This window comes from Chelonia mydas, chromosome 14, assembly GCF_015237465.2.
Source record: "Chelonia mydas isolate rCheMyd1 chromosome 14, rCheMyd1.pri.v2, whole genome shotgun sequence".
In the NCBI taxonomy this organism is placed as follows: domain Eukaryota; kingdom Metazoa; phylum Chordata; order Testudines; family Cheloniidae; genus Chelonia; species Chelonia mydas.
In genome coordinates, this window is record NC_051254.2 from 40,325,872 (window position 1) to 40,344,706 (window position 18,835).

The following is an 18,835-nucleotide window of genomic DNA, read 5'->3' on the forward strand; positions in this document are numbered from 1 at the left end:
GGAGCATTGCACAACTTTAAAGGAGCATGTTCTCTAATTGATCAGTGACTTAACAACATTAACCTGGATGACTTTAAGTGAGGAGTTACTGTACACTATTCTTGTTTCACTTTCCTCTCCATGCTGGAGTGTTTGTCAGGATTTGGGGCAGTATCCTTTCAGGATTCCAAGTCCCCGCCTCTGTACCTCTCTCCTCATGACTTCTCCTCTGCAATGTGCAGTCTGCTCTCTCCTCCTGCCTGCTTCCTTTGACCTTGGCTGGTCCCAGAGTCAAAGAAGGTCCTCTCTGCTCCAAAAGCATCCCTCTCTATTCCTCTCTCCTGCTCAAACTTCCTCTGTCTCAGAGTCCCTCTGAGTCTTTGGAGAAAATCACCACCTGGTTTCTTTGTTTTCCTGTTTGTGGACTTTCTATTCTCCAAAACCCGCTCCCTTCAGACCATCTGGGTCAAATTGGTTCTCCCAGATCAGGCACCTTCCTTTACATACCCACTGTTTGGCCAGAGACCAGGTATTAAGGTTAATGATTTATTTTATTTGTTCTACAGGTTCTTTCAGACCATGAAAGGAAAGGAAGAGGGTGTTGTACATCTCAAGGGCCCTGCCAGACACGCTGTGGCACTCAGTGATAGAGGAATTTCATAAAATTAACCAGAATCCATGAGTTGTACAAAAACAGATCCCCCAAATTGTCTCTGTTGCATTTCTCAAGGAATTTGGCAGGTGAGCTTCTCTAAAGGAGGCGTTGATTATTTCCATGAATAGTGGGCATAGCTGTTCTTACTTGTACTAGCGAGGAGGGGCATGGATCTGTTTCACAGGTTGTATCTCTAACATTTTTCAGGATTTCTTGAGGTTCACTATGTATGATGGGGGGCAAACTCAGAGATGGTGGGGTGAATAATACAATCTGGTCAGCAATGGAATTTTCTTTCCCAGTCAGCTCCATTCGTACATATTGGGTTGATCTTATCAGTGAAGCATGTTGACAGCTCTTCACAGCAGTGGACGCCTGGGTCTGATGTCTGGGCTATGCAGCCTGGATTGCTTAGCCAGTTCATCATGCAAAATAGCTCCATTGACCATGATTCTGCTGCATGGATGTTGGAGGATCAGAAGGGTTGTTTTGCCTCCTTTACTGCGGTGCCATAGTCTCTAAGATTGCTGTACAGAGGGGTGGATTTGCTGCAGTAACAGGAGAGTATAAGGGGTGGACAGAGAAGTGAGGTGGAGACGACTCTGGAGCTGCAGATTTATCGACCAAGTAATTAATAAACTAATGTTACTAGCAAGTGCTACGTGAGACCTAGGGGTGCCGGCATTACTGCATAAGACCAGTTTCCTCCAACTGTTCTTCTTACTTGTCAGGTCACTGTGTGACAATGGAACCTGACTATTTTACTGTGGGCACAAATTCTGCAGAACCTTGGCTGACTCCTACAGCCCCGGCATCAGACACAGGGCTCTATCCTGTGAAGTGCTGAGCACCCTTTCCTCCTGTTACTTCAGTAGGAGTTGATGTCACTCAGTGCCTTGTAGTCCTAATGCAACAGAGCAGCTTTTCCCTGGACCAGGCGCAGCTTGCCAAGGAAGTGCTATTACGAGAGTCTGAATATCTCAACGGAATGGTACTAATGCTGTTTTTGCAGGTTTAACCACTGGCCTTCATTTAAGTCACGGTGGTTCTCAAACTTTTGTACTGGTGACCCCTTTCCCACACCAAACCTCTGAATGTGACCCCCCCCCTTATAAATTAAAAACACTTTTTTATATCTTTAACATCATTATAAATGCTGGAGGCCAAGCAGGGTTTGGGGTGGAGGTTGACAGCTCGTGACCCCCATGTAGTAACCTTGTGACCCCCTGAGGGGTCCTGACCCTCAGTTTGAGAACCCCCGATTTAAGATAAGTTAAGAAAAGCCCTGGCTGGGATGATTGAGTTGTGGTTGGTCCTGCTTTGAGCAGGGGTTTAGACTAGATGACCTCCTGAGATCTCTTCCAACTCTAATCTTCTATGATTCTATAATCACAAGTCCCCACTTAAGACAAAGGTGGACGTGAGCCCACCCAGAAATTAGCACTGTGTGGGAGAAGACTCCACTGTGTATTGTTTGACTAGAAATATATGTGTGTGTCTGTGTGAAGAGAAGCATCAGACAGAGCAGAGAGAGAGAAACCGGGGGTGGAGGTTGAGAGGGGGACAGACACACAGGCTGAACAAGCCACTAGAAGCATGGTTTGGCCAGGGGAGTAGCCTAGAGAGAGGATTTGGGCTGGAAAGGTGAAATGAGTTTTGGATCTGTGAACAAGGACACTGGTTCCTCCTGAGTTTGGGGAAACATGACTTTGTACATTCTTTGTAAATCAGATTGCATCAAAGGTAACAGACTCCATCAGCAAATTCTCTTCCTAACTGGAACGACCCACAGAGGTCCCAACTTTGAGCAGACAGTCAGGTTAAAAGGGGTAACAGTGTAGCACCTGAATAGAATAGCTAGAGAGAGGGGTATGACTGTCCCTAGTGATGAGACATAAATTAAAGACGTCTATCTCCAATGGGAAATATGAAGTGTAATTAAAAAGTTCTTATTTTTCAATCTGTTTTCCAGTTTAATGCGATGATAAGAATTTCTTCTCATAAAATGCCCAGAGCTTCTGAACCAAACACACCAGGGAGCAGCTTTCTTTTAATGTAGGAAAAATCAACAGTTTATGTGAAATCCCAGCACCAGCTCCAATGTATTGAGAGAATGTCTCAGATTAGCTCGTGCAATTGTACTTTAGACACTTTCTCTCTAGTGCCTGGATTTCACTCTTAGATTGCTGGGAAAGAAGGAAGTCAAAACCTTCTGATAGACACTTCCTCTGACTGGATACGTCTGTCATCTTGGTTCATGCATAAATACGAGGCAACTCTTAGACAGTCCGCCTTCTTGTAGCCTCTCATCTTCCTCTGCACTTGCCATGGCTGGAGAAATAGTATATGCTGATTTAAACATTCCTGAAGCTTTTTCCACTTCAAAGTCACTGCATCCATCTCAGCACCCCAGTAAGTATATTTAGCTTCTTAGTTTTGTACTGGTATGCTCTCCTTTTTTTGGTTTGGATTCCAATTTTTTGAATGTATTTTTTTGTTTTTACGGGTAGCACAGATATTTAAAGAAAGTTTTTCTAGAAACAAAGGGCAGGTGTGAGTCTCTGTGTTCCATTTGTATGTTTGGACTCAGCAAATATGAGGTAATTTACCATCTGTCAGAACTAGGAACTGAATCTCTTTAATGCAATATTGTGCATTTTACTTTCACGTTAATACAAAGTGTCACAGAAATCTTCAGAGCTACTGCCAGTCTATAGATGCAAATTACATGTGAAGAACAATACAGGGTTATTTTATGGCATTTTTCTACTTACTTCATAAACACTTGGGGGTGGATACTCATGCTGTATTGAAGATGCAGTACATAGTATAGTGGGGTAAGTCAGAGGTAAAGAGCAATGCACTGATCCAGTCTTGGGAAGACTGAACACAAGGAGTCTGGGAGACTCGTATAATTGTCTTTCATTTCTTGTTGTAGAGAATGTTACGTCACACAGATCAGGGAGAAGGGACTGGTTTTGGAAAATTGCTGAGAAGTCAGTGCAGAGGGTCATGGAGGTGATTCCACATGGTGAGGGAAGTGTGGAGAAAAGGATCTGCTGAGATTCATGAAGAGGCAAGTAGGGAGACTGAAGTCTAGCATCCCAGGTTAGGAAATAGGGGAGGAGAAGAGAAAGACATGAAGGGCAACTTGGTCAATAAAGGATGAAATCTGTGGGGGATGCAGCAGGGGGTTGTACTGGATTCTGAATAGACCTGGATAGGGAAGATTTGTGAGGAGTCAAGTCATTACACTGCAGAGCAATTAAAGTTTGGACAACTCTTAACTCAGGGAGACCAACACAGTAGGAAGGAGAGGAGGAAAAATAATAGCTTTCAGTGTTCCAGGAACAATGAATATACAAGGAACTGTAAACTAAACTTAAAAGGATGTAAAATGTAAATACATAAATCATAGTATAACTTTTTACAAGACTCTCCTGAAAAGATTGGTATATGAAAATAAAAAATTCTAATATTTTGCAGAACTGTGGTAAAGTAGTAAATATATTAGCTATTTTCAGAGCATATTTTCTATAAATAGTTGGGCTGCTAATGAGAGGACATTTTAGATGACTATTCTGCTGTTAATCTTAGAATCAAAATATATAAAGCTGATATTTCAGGTGACAAGGAAATTAAATACTAACAGTCCAGATATTGTATCACTCAGTCTGTGTACAGTACAGTATATGCAGGATTACATATAAAAAGTTAAAAACCATTATTTTGCACAGTGAAGCATTCAAAAGTTAGGAAATGCCAGACATACAGTGGCTTGTACAACCTTAATTCTGCCCCACTGTGCAACCATCTTGTGTATTGAATGAGGCAGGGATCCTTTGGGAAAAAAGTAGCCTTTATTACATGGAAATATGTTGTCATAATACATATGCACAAGGGAGCAGAGAGAAGTTTGCTGGGGTAACTGTAAATCTGGCATTTCCTAACTTCTGAGTGCTTGACTTTGCAATCTAAATAACATTCTTTTGAGAAAAGTTTGAACCCTGAAGCTTCAGCATTGCAGCACAAACTGCTACTGCTTGAACAAGACTAATTTAATTAGCTGGCTGCAGCAAAACACTTATCGCAGAGGGAGGAAATAGACCACTGGGTTCAGGTGCTGGTTTGTGGGGTGGCTCTTGGTGGAGCCCCGTCCATGCCAGCTCTCTCTCCCTTCAAGCCTCCAGGAGTTGGAACTTCTGTCCCTTGTGATGCACCCAGGCCCCTGGGGTCATGGGCTGGGTCCAGGATGTTGTTGGGGAAAACCTGACCCCGCTCTCTAGGGAGTTGGGGGAGCTCCAGCCCTATGCGGTGCCCCCCGGGGCTGGAAAATGGAAATGGGCTGGTGTGGCCAGGAGGTGGGTCTCTACACATATCCTTTGCTTCCCTTGGAAGCTGGAGCTTAAACTGTGGAGCCACAGAAGTTACAGTGATCAAAGAGTTTCTAGTACAAGCCTAATTTTTTAACACCATCTCTGACGTCCCCCCTGTTTTATCTTGAAATTTGTTAATCTGGGGCCAGACAAGAATTGTTTTCTTTCAAAAATTGAAATCAATTTAACAAATCATTTAATTATTTTAATTAAACAGAAAAGCAGCTTTCTACTTTTTTAAAAATACACCATTTTTTGTCCACGTATGTCTCCAGAACATCTTGTTCTATTAAGGACATAAGTTTTATTTATTAAGTCTCAATGAGAACTCTCACATAAGATGGACTTTTATGAATAATGGGCTACAGTTTTTAAAGTTACTCTAAGTTAAGTTCTTTGATATTGAAAGTGCTGAAGTCTCCTGTCATGATTTCAAACTCGGTGGAGTCGAGTAGAGACTATTACTCTTTTTATTTTAAATTATGTTTTTAAGTCTCTTGCCCTTTTCCTCTTTGAGGACAGCTGTGAAAATGTAAAGCAATTTCTAGGGTTGTACTTCATGGTGACTTTTCTAATTTTTTTACAGTAGGAAAATCTCAGAGCCATTTTAAAAGCACCAAACATTAGAATGTCAAGAAGTGGACAGTTCAGGGACTGAGCCTGTTCCCTCTGCCACGGTCTACTGACGATTTTCTAAATCTTCTCTCACAGCCTTTTTGCACCATCCAACCAACCAACACTTTCTTCCCTAAAATTTGAAAACTACGTGCAAATGTCAACATAGCAAGTTACTAGGAGACCAATACAAGGGCTGTGGCCACTGGGATAGTCCTGTGTAGATATTCCTGACCCCACTCCCCAGGCCTCATTATAGCAGCCCAGTGGAGGATAGAAGATCTGCCTTTTAAGGGCCAGTGAGAAGATCTGGAGAAGATCAGATCTACTCTTTGCCAGAAGCTGGGAATGGGTGACAGGGGATGGATCATTTGATGATCACCTGCTCTGTTCATTCCCTCTGGGGCACCTGGCATTGGCCACTGTCAGAAGACAGGATACTGAGTTAGACGGACCTTTGGTCTGACCCAGTAGGGCCGTGCTTATTAGAAACGTATGTCCTACCCAGCCTGAGAATTATCTGAACCTTGACAGGTTTCAAAGGGAGGGCTCAGCAACAATCTGTATCAGGCGTATTGCTCACTAAGAAGGTTCCAGCCTCTCTCCACAGTGGCTGTGGGAGGAGACCTCGAAAGCACAACAACGAAAACTTCCAGCGTTCTTCATCACAGTCCTCCTCCTCTGCCTACAACAGCTGGTTTAATGGGACATTCGGGCCAAACAAGTTTCTAGCACCTTCCCCTCTGACATTGTCTGTCCCCTCCCTTCAGTCCTTGTCTATTCTTCTACAGCGACTGGTGCACAATAAATAACTTCTGATTGCTGGGCTTTGGAGACTGTCACAAGGCAGGGCTTCTTCCCCTCTTGCCAAGGATTCACTGCCACACCCACAGTCTCCTTTAAGTAGGTTTATTGTCCAAACTTAAACAAACAGTTCCTCAGCTCACCCTTTAGATGTTAGACTCTTCCTGCCTCCCTTCCCAATGGACTCTGGCAGTCCTGCTTCCTGCGGCTTCCTAAATTTCTCTCAGTCAGCTTCCTTCTCGCAGCTGGTCCTCGCTCAGTGGAACTTCCCCTCTAGCCCCAGGTGCAGTGCCTCCCCTCAAGACTGGCCCAGCTGGGAGCACCTGCTATGGCACAGGACACTGGACCTGCTTCAAGTGACAGGAGCCAGCCACCCTGTGACAGAGACCATTCAAGATAGATATTCCATCCAGTTCTGCACCAGGTCCCCTCCTCAGGGACTCCCCCTCACAAGAAAGTCTTCCTGGAAGAAAGGGACTCACTCCTCTTGAAAGTAGCTATAGAAGTTCCTCTGTGTAACCAAGGGAAAGGACTCTACGCCCACTACTTCCTCCTCCCCAAGAAGGAAGGTCTATAACCTGTTCTGGGCCCCAAAGACATGAATAAACATGTCAGGCTTCAAATCCTTCCCTCACTCTTAAGGAGACTTGTATTTATCTCTCAACATGAAAGATGGATACTTCCACCTGGCTATTGGGAAGAACCATTGCAAATACCTGAGATTCTGCATGGGAGTCAGGTACTTTCAATTCACAGGTTCTTCCCATCACCTTGTCAACAGCGCCATGGGTCGTTACCAAGTGTCTGCTGATGGGACTGGCGCACAGCAGACATTGAGGGATACATGTCTACATGGATGGATGAAAAAAGCCAAGTCAGAGGCAGCCATTGCCACCACTTGTAGCCTGTTTTTGCCATGCAGTTATATGGTGAAATATCTCCCCTTTACGAACACTATGGACCAAACCGCTGACAAAACTCCACGGAATGCCATTAACTTCACTGGAGTCCCTGTCACGGTTCCACGGGATCGGAGCTGCGCCCCAGCTTTTGAACCGTCTCTTGGAGGATCCCCGTCAGTGTGCCAGACCCCCAAGGGGTCTCATGCTTCCTTCAGGGTAGACCACACAGCCTCACCTCCTCCTAGACTGAGCTACTGGGCTCCAGCACTCCTGTTCCACACTGTGAGCTCTGCTCAGTGAGTCCAGCTGAGCTAGACTCCTGGCAGAGACTCATACAGCCTACAGCCACTACTGCACCCCAGCCAGTATTTGAAGTGACACCTCAAAAAACATCTTCAAAACAGAGTAGGATTTATTAGTCACCTGGAACACAACATGGGAAGTCCTTAGGTTAGCAGACACATAAAGGTAAAACACAGACCATTCTGTTCTGGTCACAATTCACCTAACAAGCTATAATGAACTCCATTTTCAGGCTCTTTTTCTCTCTTTGACTTCCTTTCTTAGTCAGTTCCCAGGTCAGAGAGAGCCATAAGCTTCTTCCAGAGCCCACACTTCTCCTCACACCTCCTGGTCCTTTGTTCTGGGGCTGGGGTCTCTGCTCTGCTTCTCTGCTGAGAGGTGGGCAAATCCTCCTCCCTCTGGATCATGGGTTGCTAGGTGTCAGTCCCCTGGTGACTGGGCTTTCCATTGTCTTCTCAGAATTTCCACTGATATGGGTCAGCCTTGGACAGTCCTGTTAATGACCCATTCAGTCAACTCAGACAGCTAAGTGACACACACACACACTCACAGCCCCTCTCTCAGGGCTTTTCTACACTGGCAATTTACAGCACGGCAACTTTCTCGCTTGGGGGTGTGAAAAAACACCCCCCCAAGCAGCAAGTTTCACCATTGGAGGCGAGTTTTTTAGAGCACTGGGAGAGCTCTCTCCCAGCGCTCTGCCGTGACCACACAAGCCACATTAAACTGCTGCCATGGCAACGCTTTAGCGTTGCCGGTGTAGACTAGCCCTTAGTCTGCCCTGAGAGCAAACTTAATCCTTTTCCCTCCCCCGCCCCTCATTGCATAGCAATGCAAAGTGTGGGAGAAAGTGAGGTACACATAGGATTCATAAAAATATTACAGAAAATTCCCACTTCATCACAGTGACGCCAGCAGAGAATCTGGCCCTCTGTGATACAGGATGATGTGAACTTGTTAACTAGTAAACATTAGGTTTCAGAGTAGCAGCCGTGTTAGTCTGTATTGGCAAAAAGAAAAGGAGGACTTGTGGCACCTTAGAGACTAACCAATTTATTTGAGCATGAGCTTTTGTGAGCATGCATCCGATTAAGTGAGCTGTAGCTCACGAAAGCTTATGCTCAAATAAATAAATAAATAAATAAATAAAATAAATTTGTTAGTTTCTAAGGTGCCACAAGTATTCCTTTTCTTTTTAGTAAACATTAGTTATCTTTGGTATTTCTTCAGCTTTCCTCTACTTCCATTGAGTTAGACAATTAATGTTGCCCTTGTGAGGGTGATGTGGTCTCAGAGTTTTAAACTCTGAGCATGATCATTTTCCTCCTCTTATTACATGAGCCTGAACTTAATCCTTATCTCCAGTTGAGCAGCCTCCAAAGGAGAAGAAGTTTCCATATTTCATTATAAATCTTTACACTAGGTTTTGACTCTTGCAGATATCACTCAGTGCCCACGCTGGCATCGGCTGGCTCTATGGCTTGGATGGGCTGGGAACATCATCCTGGTGGCAGCTGTGATCGCGCTTGGTGTTTCGGGTGAGTATCTCAGCACCGTAGATTCACTGGCTCAGTGAATTATCCTCTTCCCCTGCAGTTCCATTTAGATTATATTTTTTGGCCTCCAAAACATTTCTGAATAAATTACCAGGCATTTCATCACTGCCATAGACATCAAAAGTGTTACATTAAACAAAGTAGAATTGAGAGCTTGATAAATGAAACATGCATTATTTGTCTGTAACAGCTCCACTGTGAGATGTTCAAAAATGTGGAATGAACCTTACAATGGATAATGAGTGAGATTCCATCTCATGCTGCTTCTCTGTCCCCATCCTAACTTGATAGATATCCCACGGTATTTGGTGAGTTGATGCTTTTTACCCTCTCTCTTTTGTTACACATCCTTGTGAAGGTCAGACTGGAAGACTGAGAACAACAAATGGAATTGAATGTAATTCCAGTCTGAAGGATTCCCAGTCTTCCTCGAATCAAAGTGTGTATCCAAAGCCAGACAACAACTCAACAGGTAACTGTATCTGCTATTCTTTGCGCTCTTTGCAACGTTGTGCCCACCTGGAAGAACTCTCACTCCAAACTCGCTGATTGAAATTTCAGCAACTATGTCACAATAATTTATACATAACTGAGATGTATCAGACCTTCATCTTCCCGTCTTTATTTTTCTTGTCATTTGTTCTGTTTGATGGCTGCAAGATAAATGCTACAACTGGCTGAAACATTTCTGATTCTTAATCAGAAAAGAGGGTTTTGTCAACATTTATTTTTCATGACAAAATTTATTTTTCAATTTTTTTCCAAAGGGGAAATTTTCAGAGAAAAACTAAATATTTAGTTTCAAAATCATGGCCTTTTCCCCACTTCCCTATACATTTTATCTTTTCACATCTTTTCTCCAGTGAGGGGAAAAGAGGAGAGAAAGCAAATAAGGTAAAAAAGGGGAAAACCCTCTGAAAATGTTTTGTGGATAGTCCCACATTTCAAGCAGCTCTAATAAATACCTTTTCAGCTGTTTGTGCAAAGTAGTAGGAGTGACATCTAGTGGTCATTCAAAGTACTTCCATTGTGTACGAAACAGGCACATTTTATAGTGTAATAAAATTTCTATTACATAAAAAAACTACATTAAAAGAATGTTTTGGCTGCAAAGTCAAGCACTCAGAAGTTAGGAAATGACAGACGTATTGTTGTGCGTAAAACCTTCACTTTGCCCTCTTGCTGAACATCACATAGACAGTCTGTGGCAGAGTCTGGCCAGTGCTTTCAACACGAGAGCATCTTTCCTCTTCTTAAAGCCATCTGACTCATCCGCTCTCCATCCTAGGCGCTGGATGAGGCAGGGTCTCATGGAAAAAACAGAATGTGATCATGTCATTAAAGACTGTATCAATATTTTACAGAGGGGCCGATTAGAGGGTGTCTGGGCAATCTTATTTCTTACACTTCCTAGCTTTCAGCTGCTTGCCTTCGCAGCCTAAACAACATTCTTTTAACATATCCGTGAATGTAACTTAAGAACTTCTTCAAAAGGAAAAGAGAGAAACAAATTTTCTTATGTGACTGTGTAACAGGGAAATCCTTTCACTTACCTCTGCAGCGTCACCACATGTGGGGTGAAACTTGCTAGCTGTTTAGCTGCACGCAACACTATACAGTACCTCAGGAGAGGAAGTGAAGAACAATTCCAAATCCCAGAGCATTCAGAGCACCTATTGGATGCCTGCCCTCCCATTTATAAACCCACAGACCCTTCTCCCTCCCTTTTGCAATCCTATTACATCCCAATGGCAACTGCAGCAGTTGCTCACGTAAACAAGTAGTACTGGGAAAGCATTAAATGTAATTGTAAATGTCTTGTAGTGAGAAATAGCAGCTGGAATTGAGGAGGATCCAGGCAGATGTGACTTGTCAGCTTTCATGGAGTACCTACAAGCACCCCATAGACCACAATTCGGAAATATCTTCCCCATCCAATTTAAATTGCCGGAGAGATTTTTAGGGAGGAAAAAATGTAGTTACACAAGCTGGTGAATCCTCTGTTAGTCAAAAGAGGATGCTGGGATTTTAATGATCACAAGTGTAGAGACACCCAGAGTGGGGCAGTGTCAGACCTGGGCTTAGAACCCAGGTGTTCAGCCTCCCTACTCCACCCCTAGGTAGCGCTGGCTTTCCCTATACTGGTTTTTGAGGCCCTGAGTACGGGCATTCAGGATGTGCATGTGCAGATTATCGATGAGGCTGGTAGCACCACCTGTTAAGATAGCACAATACTTCCCACTAGGAGAGCCTGTTTTCAGTTGCTTTTATTTTTGCAGAAGATTAAATGTTCGGGCTGAACCTTTCCATGTCAGGGGTCTGCCTCAGCTTGATTTTTTATTTTTATTTTTTTTTTAGTTCAGACATAACTGTCCAGCTGTTTCTGAGAACCAGCCTAGTGAAAATACATTGTTTTTCTCATGTTAAAAAATTCTGGAGACTTTGTCTTTCAGAAGCTCTAGTGCTGTCCCCATGGTGTGGAATAGGGACTTGACATTTGGCAAGGGGGTGGCTTACGAATCAGGGATCTGTCTGCCTTTAGCTGCGCCTGTGAATATCTGCCCAAATTTGGCCAAGTTATAAGCCTTTGAAAATTCATGATTCTATCAACAATGAGCATGCTCCAGCCCAGAGCTACAGGGGGCTGAGTAGGACGTTCCATGCAGGTTTGGGTCCTGACAGTGGCACTGAAAGCGGGGAGCCTGTCTCTCACATGCTTGCTGTGTCCTCCTGAGCCCTGGCAGCATGGAGGAGGAAGTTGCCTGAGTTGAATGCAGAAGGAACAAGAGCCAGAAGGCGGGGGAGAGAGTACATTGGGGCTGGTGGTGGGGGAGAGTTACTTAAACCAATCCTCTCACAGGTGGTCACTCACCGTGTTCCTCCATTCATTGGGTGCCTCAATTGAGAGCCTGGGGTGCAGGGCCGGTGCAACCACTAGGCGAACTAGGCGGACTCCCTACGGCGCCAAGTGGTTGGGGGCGGCCAAAAGTGCGCTCTGGGGGGGCAGTGGAGCAGAGGTGAGCTGGTGCAGGGAGGGCCGCCGGCAGCAAGTAACGGGGGAGGGGAGGGGAGGGGCGGGGCGGCGTGCAGTGGAACTGCTCCCCGCCCCAGCTCACCTCTGCTCCTCCTCCTCCCCTGAGCACCGCCCCGCTCTGCTTCTCTCCCTCCCAGGCTTGCGGCGCCAAACAGCTGTTTGGCACCCCAAGCCTGGGAGACGGGAGAAGCGGCGGCGTGCTCGGGGAGGAGGTGGAGCAGAGGTGAGCTGGGGCGAGGAGCTGCCGCATGGCTCCCCCGGCCGAGGGGAGGGAGGGGGCGGTGGGGAGCTGCCATGGGGGGGTGCCTCAGGGTCGGGGGGGGCACGGAGCTACCTCAGGGGGGCGCCTCAGGGCCCAGGTGGGAAGCTGCCACAGGGCTGGAGCGGGTGCAAGGTGGAAGTTTCGCCAAGGGCGCGAAACATCCTCACAGCGGCCCTGCTGGGGTGTGATTTGTAGTAGTGCTGAGAGGTCACAGCTGTAACTGAAATTGATGGGAGCTGTGCCCTGAACATATGAAGAACTATAGAATGCTAAGTACTTTAAATGCCCTGATTTTTCAGGTATCCTAAGTACCTTTTGAGAGTCTGAGTCTAGGTGTCTCAAGTTGGGCACCCGGTATTAGTGGATACTTTTGACCTTAAACTCTCCGTGCCTAAGTTCCCCATCTGTAAAATGGAAATATTGCAATCCCCTGATCTCACAGGGGTGCTGTGAAAATTCATTACTGTTTTGTGAAGCACTCCGATACTATAGAGCAGGATGCCAGAGGAAAGCCCAGGAGGAAATTAATAGTTCTGTCTTCAGAGCCGGCTTTGAATAGTACTACTAGGGCTACACATTGAATGAGAAGAAAACAAAATATTGAATAGCTGCTCAGTAAGTCAGCAGCACTGTCTGTCATGTGCCCAGAATGAAGCATGGGGTCTGGTGTAGAAAACTGGCATGTGACTATGTAATTATGGACTGGATCATAATAAATATGCACAAGGGGGCGCAATAAAGATTGCACAGGCAACCTTAATTCTGACACTTACTAAGTTTTGAGTGCTTGACTTTGCAACTGTAATACTGTTCTTGTAAGGTGGTTTTGTGTATGTGTGTGTGTGTGATCAGCACGCAGCCCTCAATTGTCTGGGAGCATTCTGGGGAGCCAGAACTTCCTACGAGAATCCCTTACCTCCCTCCTCCTACTTTTAAAGTGCTCCAGAAGTGATTCAGCAGAGAAGGTGACAGTTTTCTTGTGTCTTTCATTTCAGAGGTTCAGTGCTCCTTGGGGGGAAATGCATTGTGTGATACTGAGCCCGTAAAATGTGAATTGTGTGCCCAATCTTATGAATTCATATTCACATTACAGCTCTGCCAGAGCACCTCTCTCCTGACCCGCACCTCCATCTGCTATTTGAATAATGGGCCTTTCCTCAAACAAACAATGAATAAAGAGAAATGTCTTGGCTGAGAATGTTTATAGTTTGAAAGCCCCTTGTGAACATAGGGAAGCTCAGCACTGTTCAGAACTTTCCGGCCTATTTAATGTTGCCTTTTCCATGTCTATTTCTAGAGGGCTGTGAGTGCAAACTGTGCCCCGCTGGCTGGCTGCCGCACAAAAACAAGTGCTATTGGGTCTCTAAAAAAAGTAAAACATGGAATGAGAGTCGTGTGGACTGCTCAGCGAAGAGCTCTCAAATGCTCGTGATCCAAGACAAGGAGGAGATGGTACAGTAAATAAAAATGGCTTAAACTGCCCCTCAAGAGATGGGTGTCACTAGTTATAATGTAATACAATGAGCTTGCAGCAAAACAACAATGCCCCAGCTGTATGACATTTGGCTTAAGAAAAATCTTTTACAGAGCACATTAAAATATCACTGTTATGTGGAGGGGAAGGAGGGGGTGAGCCTGGGAAAGGGAAACATCAGAAATTGGGTTTATATCTATTGCAGAGCTATGTAGCAGGTTCTCTTCCTTCATTTGCCGAGAGAGCAAAGAAGCCAGAGAATTCTAGCAGGTTGTATTCACCCAAACTCCTCCGTCCTGTCACTTACAGGCGTATATACTGAGTATTCCACAATTGAACCTGGTTTGGCTTGGACTCAGTGTTACATCCCCAGAGAGGAAATGGACCTGGGTGGACGGCTCCACGTTCGATGAAACACTGTGAGTGTTCATGGTTCCTACTTTGGCTTTGAAACTGAGTGTGTCTTGCCTGGTGCACAAGTGGGAACACAAGGTTAGTGCTCTCTAGTGCTAGCAGGAGCAGAGGCTGTCTGTGAGCACAAGTAAAGTTAAGCACCAGGCAGAGTCCTCCCCATGGAGAGATGGTCAGTCTCAAGCCCCCTGTGTGCTTGCAAAGCCACAGGACAAAGGGGGGTCAGGGTCTGTTTGGAGAATGGGCATGTCTGGGAAGACACTAGCTTAAGCCCAATCCTTGTCTTGCTGAAGAGGCACTTGCTGAAGAGTTCACACCTATGTTAGCTCTCAGCTGTGCTGCTCTGCCTGAGTAAGGTGGCCCTTGTCCAGCAATGCGCTCGTTAATGCAGGGTCAGGATCCCCTCTCCTGCTGAGCAGTACAGTTTACCTCCACCAGGGCTGCCATGGGGGTGGGGGAAGGGGTGGTACTTTCCCAAGCCCCGCCCACCAACTAAGCTCCATACACTTCAGACACCACTCAGTGCACATGGCACAGTTGTACAAAATAGGACCACACAGGTGCTGCTTGGCTCCTCGGCTTGGCTCCCCAGCAGTGGGGTTTGAATACACCCACGGGCAGTATTGGTCAATCATCGCAGTGGATTTTGCGATGTTTTCCAGCACTGAACTGAGCCTGCCCAGCTCCTTTCCCACTCTGTGAGGCCTATTACTAACTGGGGCTCTGTAGAAAAGTACGGATGAAGGAAGCTAGTATGGAGACAGACCACCCCTCCGAATGAGGGATCGCTGCTCAAGATCTTGCTCAGTAAAGCTAAACACCCAGTGACTCCTGCTCTTTGTTCCCCAGGTTCCATCTAACAGGAGCTGCTGAAAGGGAGAGCTGTGTGATGATGAAAGGGAACGGTGCTATTTCGGAAACCTGCATGGCTTTAGCTAAATGGATTTGTGAGAAAGTTGCCCTGAAATTAAGCAGTCACACCAATGAGCTGCACTTGCGTAACTGAAATAGCAAGTGTCCTTGTTTATTTTCTCAAAGAAAAACACATTTGCTAATTAAAGAATTCTAAAGCCTCCAACAAACCCATTTTCCAAGGAAGATCCTTTCACTTGTTCCTCAGGAACTGGGTCTGATTTCATGAGGAGCTGTCTGCCTCCTGGGCTTTGTGTGTGAGCAGACACACTTGGCTCTTAGGAACCGTTTGAAAATTAAAAGTTGTAAAGCACCAATGTTACCGCTGGAGACCTATGTGCCATTTGGCCACATCTCAGAAAGGCACGGTTTTGATCATTCTTCCACCCTGCCCTACTTTCAGTCGTAGCCTCTAATTCTGTGGGAGATTTAGGTGAAGAAGCACCAGTTTGTATTCCCACATCTGGTAGTTGCTTACCATTTATGCACCCAAATATGAGCACACAGTAGCCTCCAAGACTCTGAAACTGGGTCCTCAGCAACCAGCTATCCCTCTCTCTCTGTGGCTCCCTGCAGCAAATCCAGACTGCTTTGCTGTGGCGGATTTAAAGTTAGTGGGGCCATGTGCTCAGCTTCATTTTTGCCCCCCCCCCCCCCCCCCCCTTGGGAACCAGCCAAGAAAAAAAACATTCTTTCTTATCTCCTCCCACCCCTGTTTTTCATTCTTTTTTTCTTCATCCTCCTCCTATAAGTAATAGGAAGTAAATGAAAATAGAATGGGGTATCTTGATTGTTTTTGTAGCCTAACTTATTTTTGCTAACCATTTGAAAATCACGGAGGGTCTCGGCGGACCACTTAATGATCTTTCCAAATATTGTTTGTACCGTTAGCTAACTATTGTAAAGCACTTTGGATAAAAGCACTTTATAAAAAAAAATGTAAAAAAACAGTGGGGTGCGGGGTCTGGCCAGGACTTGGGGTATGGGAGGGAGCTCATGGCTGGGGCAGGAGGTGGGGTGTGGAGTGCTTACCTGGGGCAGCTCCCATTTGGTGAGAGGGGTGCAGGTGGGAATGTGGGGGGGTGCAGGAGTCAGGGCATGGGGTGTGGTGGGGGCTGGGTATGTGTGGGGGGCAGGGGATGTGTGAGGGGGTGCAGGAGTCAGGGCAGGGGGTGTGGGCTGGGGTCATGGGGGTGCTCCCAGCCCCCTGCCCTGAGCAGCTCCTGGTACGGGGCTGGGGGGGGGGTTGTGTAGGGGGAGTGCGGGGGCCTTGCCTTTGCTCCACCCTGCACCGATTCCACCCCCTTCCCCAAGGCCCCGCCCCCGCCTCTTACCCACCTCCTCCCCCGAGCATGCTGCGGCCTTGCTCCTCCCCCTCCCTCCCTCCCAGCGACTTGAGCACTGGAAAACAGCTGTTTGGTGGGGGGGGGAGGGGCGGGAATGCAGCATGCTGGGGGAGGGAGGAGGTTGACTGCCGGTGGGGGCGGAGCCTGCAGCAGGAACCCCACGAGCCGGCAGAACCAAGCTTCTGCCCCTGCAGCTGCCCGGCCCTGGGGCCCCCTGTCACTGGGGGGGCCCATGCCAGAGCACCCTGTGTTTTACTGTAAATCTGCCTCTGCTCCCCTGGGAGGCTTGTGTACACTGTACCCTGCTGCACACACTGCTCCCAGTGATTATTAGCAGCAACACCAGGCAGCCTTTTCAAAACAAGGTAACAATTTATTAGCCGCCTGGCTACAGAATCTGTAAGTCCTTAGGGCAGCATAGAGAGGCAAAGGTTAAGGCGTGGTCCCCAGTTGCCAAGCCAGTGCAATCAGCCAGGCAAGCTGGTATGGGATCCATTTTTGTCTCTGTCTCCTTCTCAGTCCCAAGTGTGAGATTCTCTGTCTCTCCAGAGGCCAGCCCTTCTCCCAGCCAACACCTTTCCCCTTTCTTCTCTAGCTGGGGCCTTTGTCCTGCTTCTCTTCCAAGATGTGACAGGGGAAATCTCCTTCGTTTTGGTTGGTGTTTGCTAGGTCTGAACATCATGGCTAGTGGGGTTCCCATTTCCTTTCCAGATTCTCCATTGATTTGGGTCAGTTTCTACCAGTCCTTTAATGACCCCTTCATACCATCCCAGACAGCTGTGTGACGCAAACACCTCCTGTCTCTTAATCTGCCCTCAAGAGCAGATGTTACCCTTTTGCACCCCCCGGGTAGCAATGCAAAGCACACAGGGAAACTGAGGCACACATAGGTATCAAAATATTGCAGAAAATGCCCACTTTGTCATGGTATTTGCCCCCCAAAACACCCTTGTAGGTACAATTCTTTGTGTGCTAATCTACAGTCCATAGTGAGACCTCCCATTGGAAAATCTGATCCTAATCTTTGCAGAAACTGCTTAAATGTGTTGGATACACAAACTTTTTTTCTTATCAAAACATAGGTTTGCATTTAAAGCTGATTTATTAAACAAAGGCAGTAGTAGCCGCAGTTAGTGAATTGAACTGATTATTTCTGGTCACTGTGTCCTTCAGGATTTAGAACTAGTAGATCTTGTCTTCTTCTTCAAGTGATTGCTCATGTGCATTCCAATAGGTGTGTGCGTGTGCCGCGTGCACAATCGCCAGAAAGCTTTTCTCCTAGCGGTAGCCATCAGGTCGGCTGTGGAGACCCCTGGAGTGGTGCCTTCTTCTTTTGAGTGCTGTCCCCGTGGGTGCGGCACTCCAGGTGATGGGGCATCCCAGCACAGCTGATCAGAGATCTTCGGTAGCAGTGCCTGGTCGGGACGCACGTGCTCAGCTGCTGTCTCGCGGCGGCGTTAGGGTCTGCCTGAGCACACGCGTCCCGCGCCCACCTCAGTTCCTTCTCAACCGTCCTCGGTTGAAGACAGGACTCGGGGCAGTGCTAACCTCTTCCCTCGTCTCTGAAGGAAATAAGTAGATAGAAATAGAAATAGTTAGCTAGACATATTCCATTTTTCTCACTTTCCTTTAGAATAGTTCGTTAGTTAAAAAAAATTTTTTTTTTCTAACGTTAGTCTCCCATTGAGACTTCCCCCCCCAGGCAATCATAATTCCATTATGCCGGGGTCCCCAAACTTTAAAAAATGTGACTCCTGTAAGGAGTCTATGCTGCGGTCTGACGGGCATTCCCTCTGTGTGAAATGCCTCGGCGAGACACACGTTCCTGCCAAGTGTCTCCACTGCACCAACCTGAAAACAAGAGCTCGGCGTGACAGAGACTTACACCTAAAAATGCTCCTGATGGAGAAAGCTCTGCAACCACCATGGAGATAGGCAGTAAACCCTCTCCCTCACGCTCCCTTGCCAAGTCAGAACCGACCGGGATCGCGGCTTCACCCTCTCACGCGAAGAGGCACGAAGCCCCAATGTCTCTGCACAGGGACATTCAGAAGGTTAAAAGATCTCCTGCAAGGTCTTTACCCTTGGTGCTGGCAGCGCCAAGAGCAGGCACTTCCGACTGCCCCAGTACCTCAGCAGCGGCTCACGCGGGGTGCAAATGCAGGGACCCGACTTTCCACAGCGGGAAGCTTTCCTCAGCACCGGC

The 18,835-nt window shown here is 46.6% G+C and overlaps 1 protein-coding gene across 1 annotated transcript; it reads left to right on the forward strand.

Annotated features, from left to right (window-relative positions):
• Positions 1–594: 594 nt before the first annotated feature.
• Positions 595–16,212, forward strand: LOC102939702 (killer cell lectin-like receptor subfamily B member 1B allele B). Its single transcript, XM_037915057.2, has 7 exons — positions 595–720; positions 2,607–3,046; positions 9,074–9,172; positions 9,549–9,662; positions 13,784–13,938; positions 14,270–14,379; positions 15,221–16,212. Exons 2-7 carry the CDS (start codon positions 2,962–2,964, stop codon positions 15,375–15,377), a joined length of 720 nt encoding a protein of 239 aa, XP_037770985.1. The 5' UTR covers positions 595–720; positions 2,607–2,961; the 3' UTR covers positions 15,378–16,212.
• Positions 16,213–18,835: the final 2,623 nt, after the last annotated feature.

Bases quoted from the DNA above. Each gene is read 5' to 3' on its own strand.
- LOC102939702 (XM_037915057.2), top strand. From the start codon at position 2,962: ATGGCTGGAGAAATAGTATATGCTGATTTAAACATTCCTGAAGCTTTT. The intron at 9,173-9,548 runs GTGAGTATCTCA...ATCCTTGTGAAG, and splicing joins GATCGCGCTTGGTGTTTCGG to GTCAGACTGGAAGACTGAGA. The intron at 13,939-14,269 runs GTACAGTAAATA...TGTCACTTACAG, and splicing joins TCCAAGACAAGGAGGAGATG to GCGTATATACTGAGTATTCC.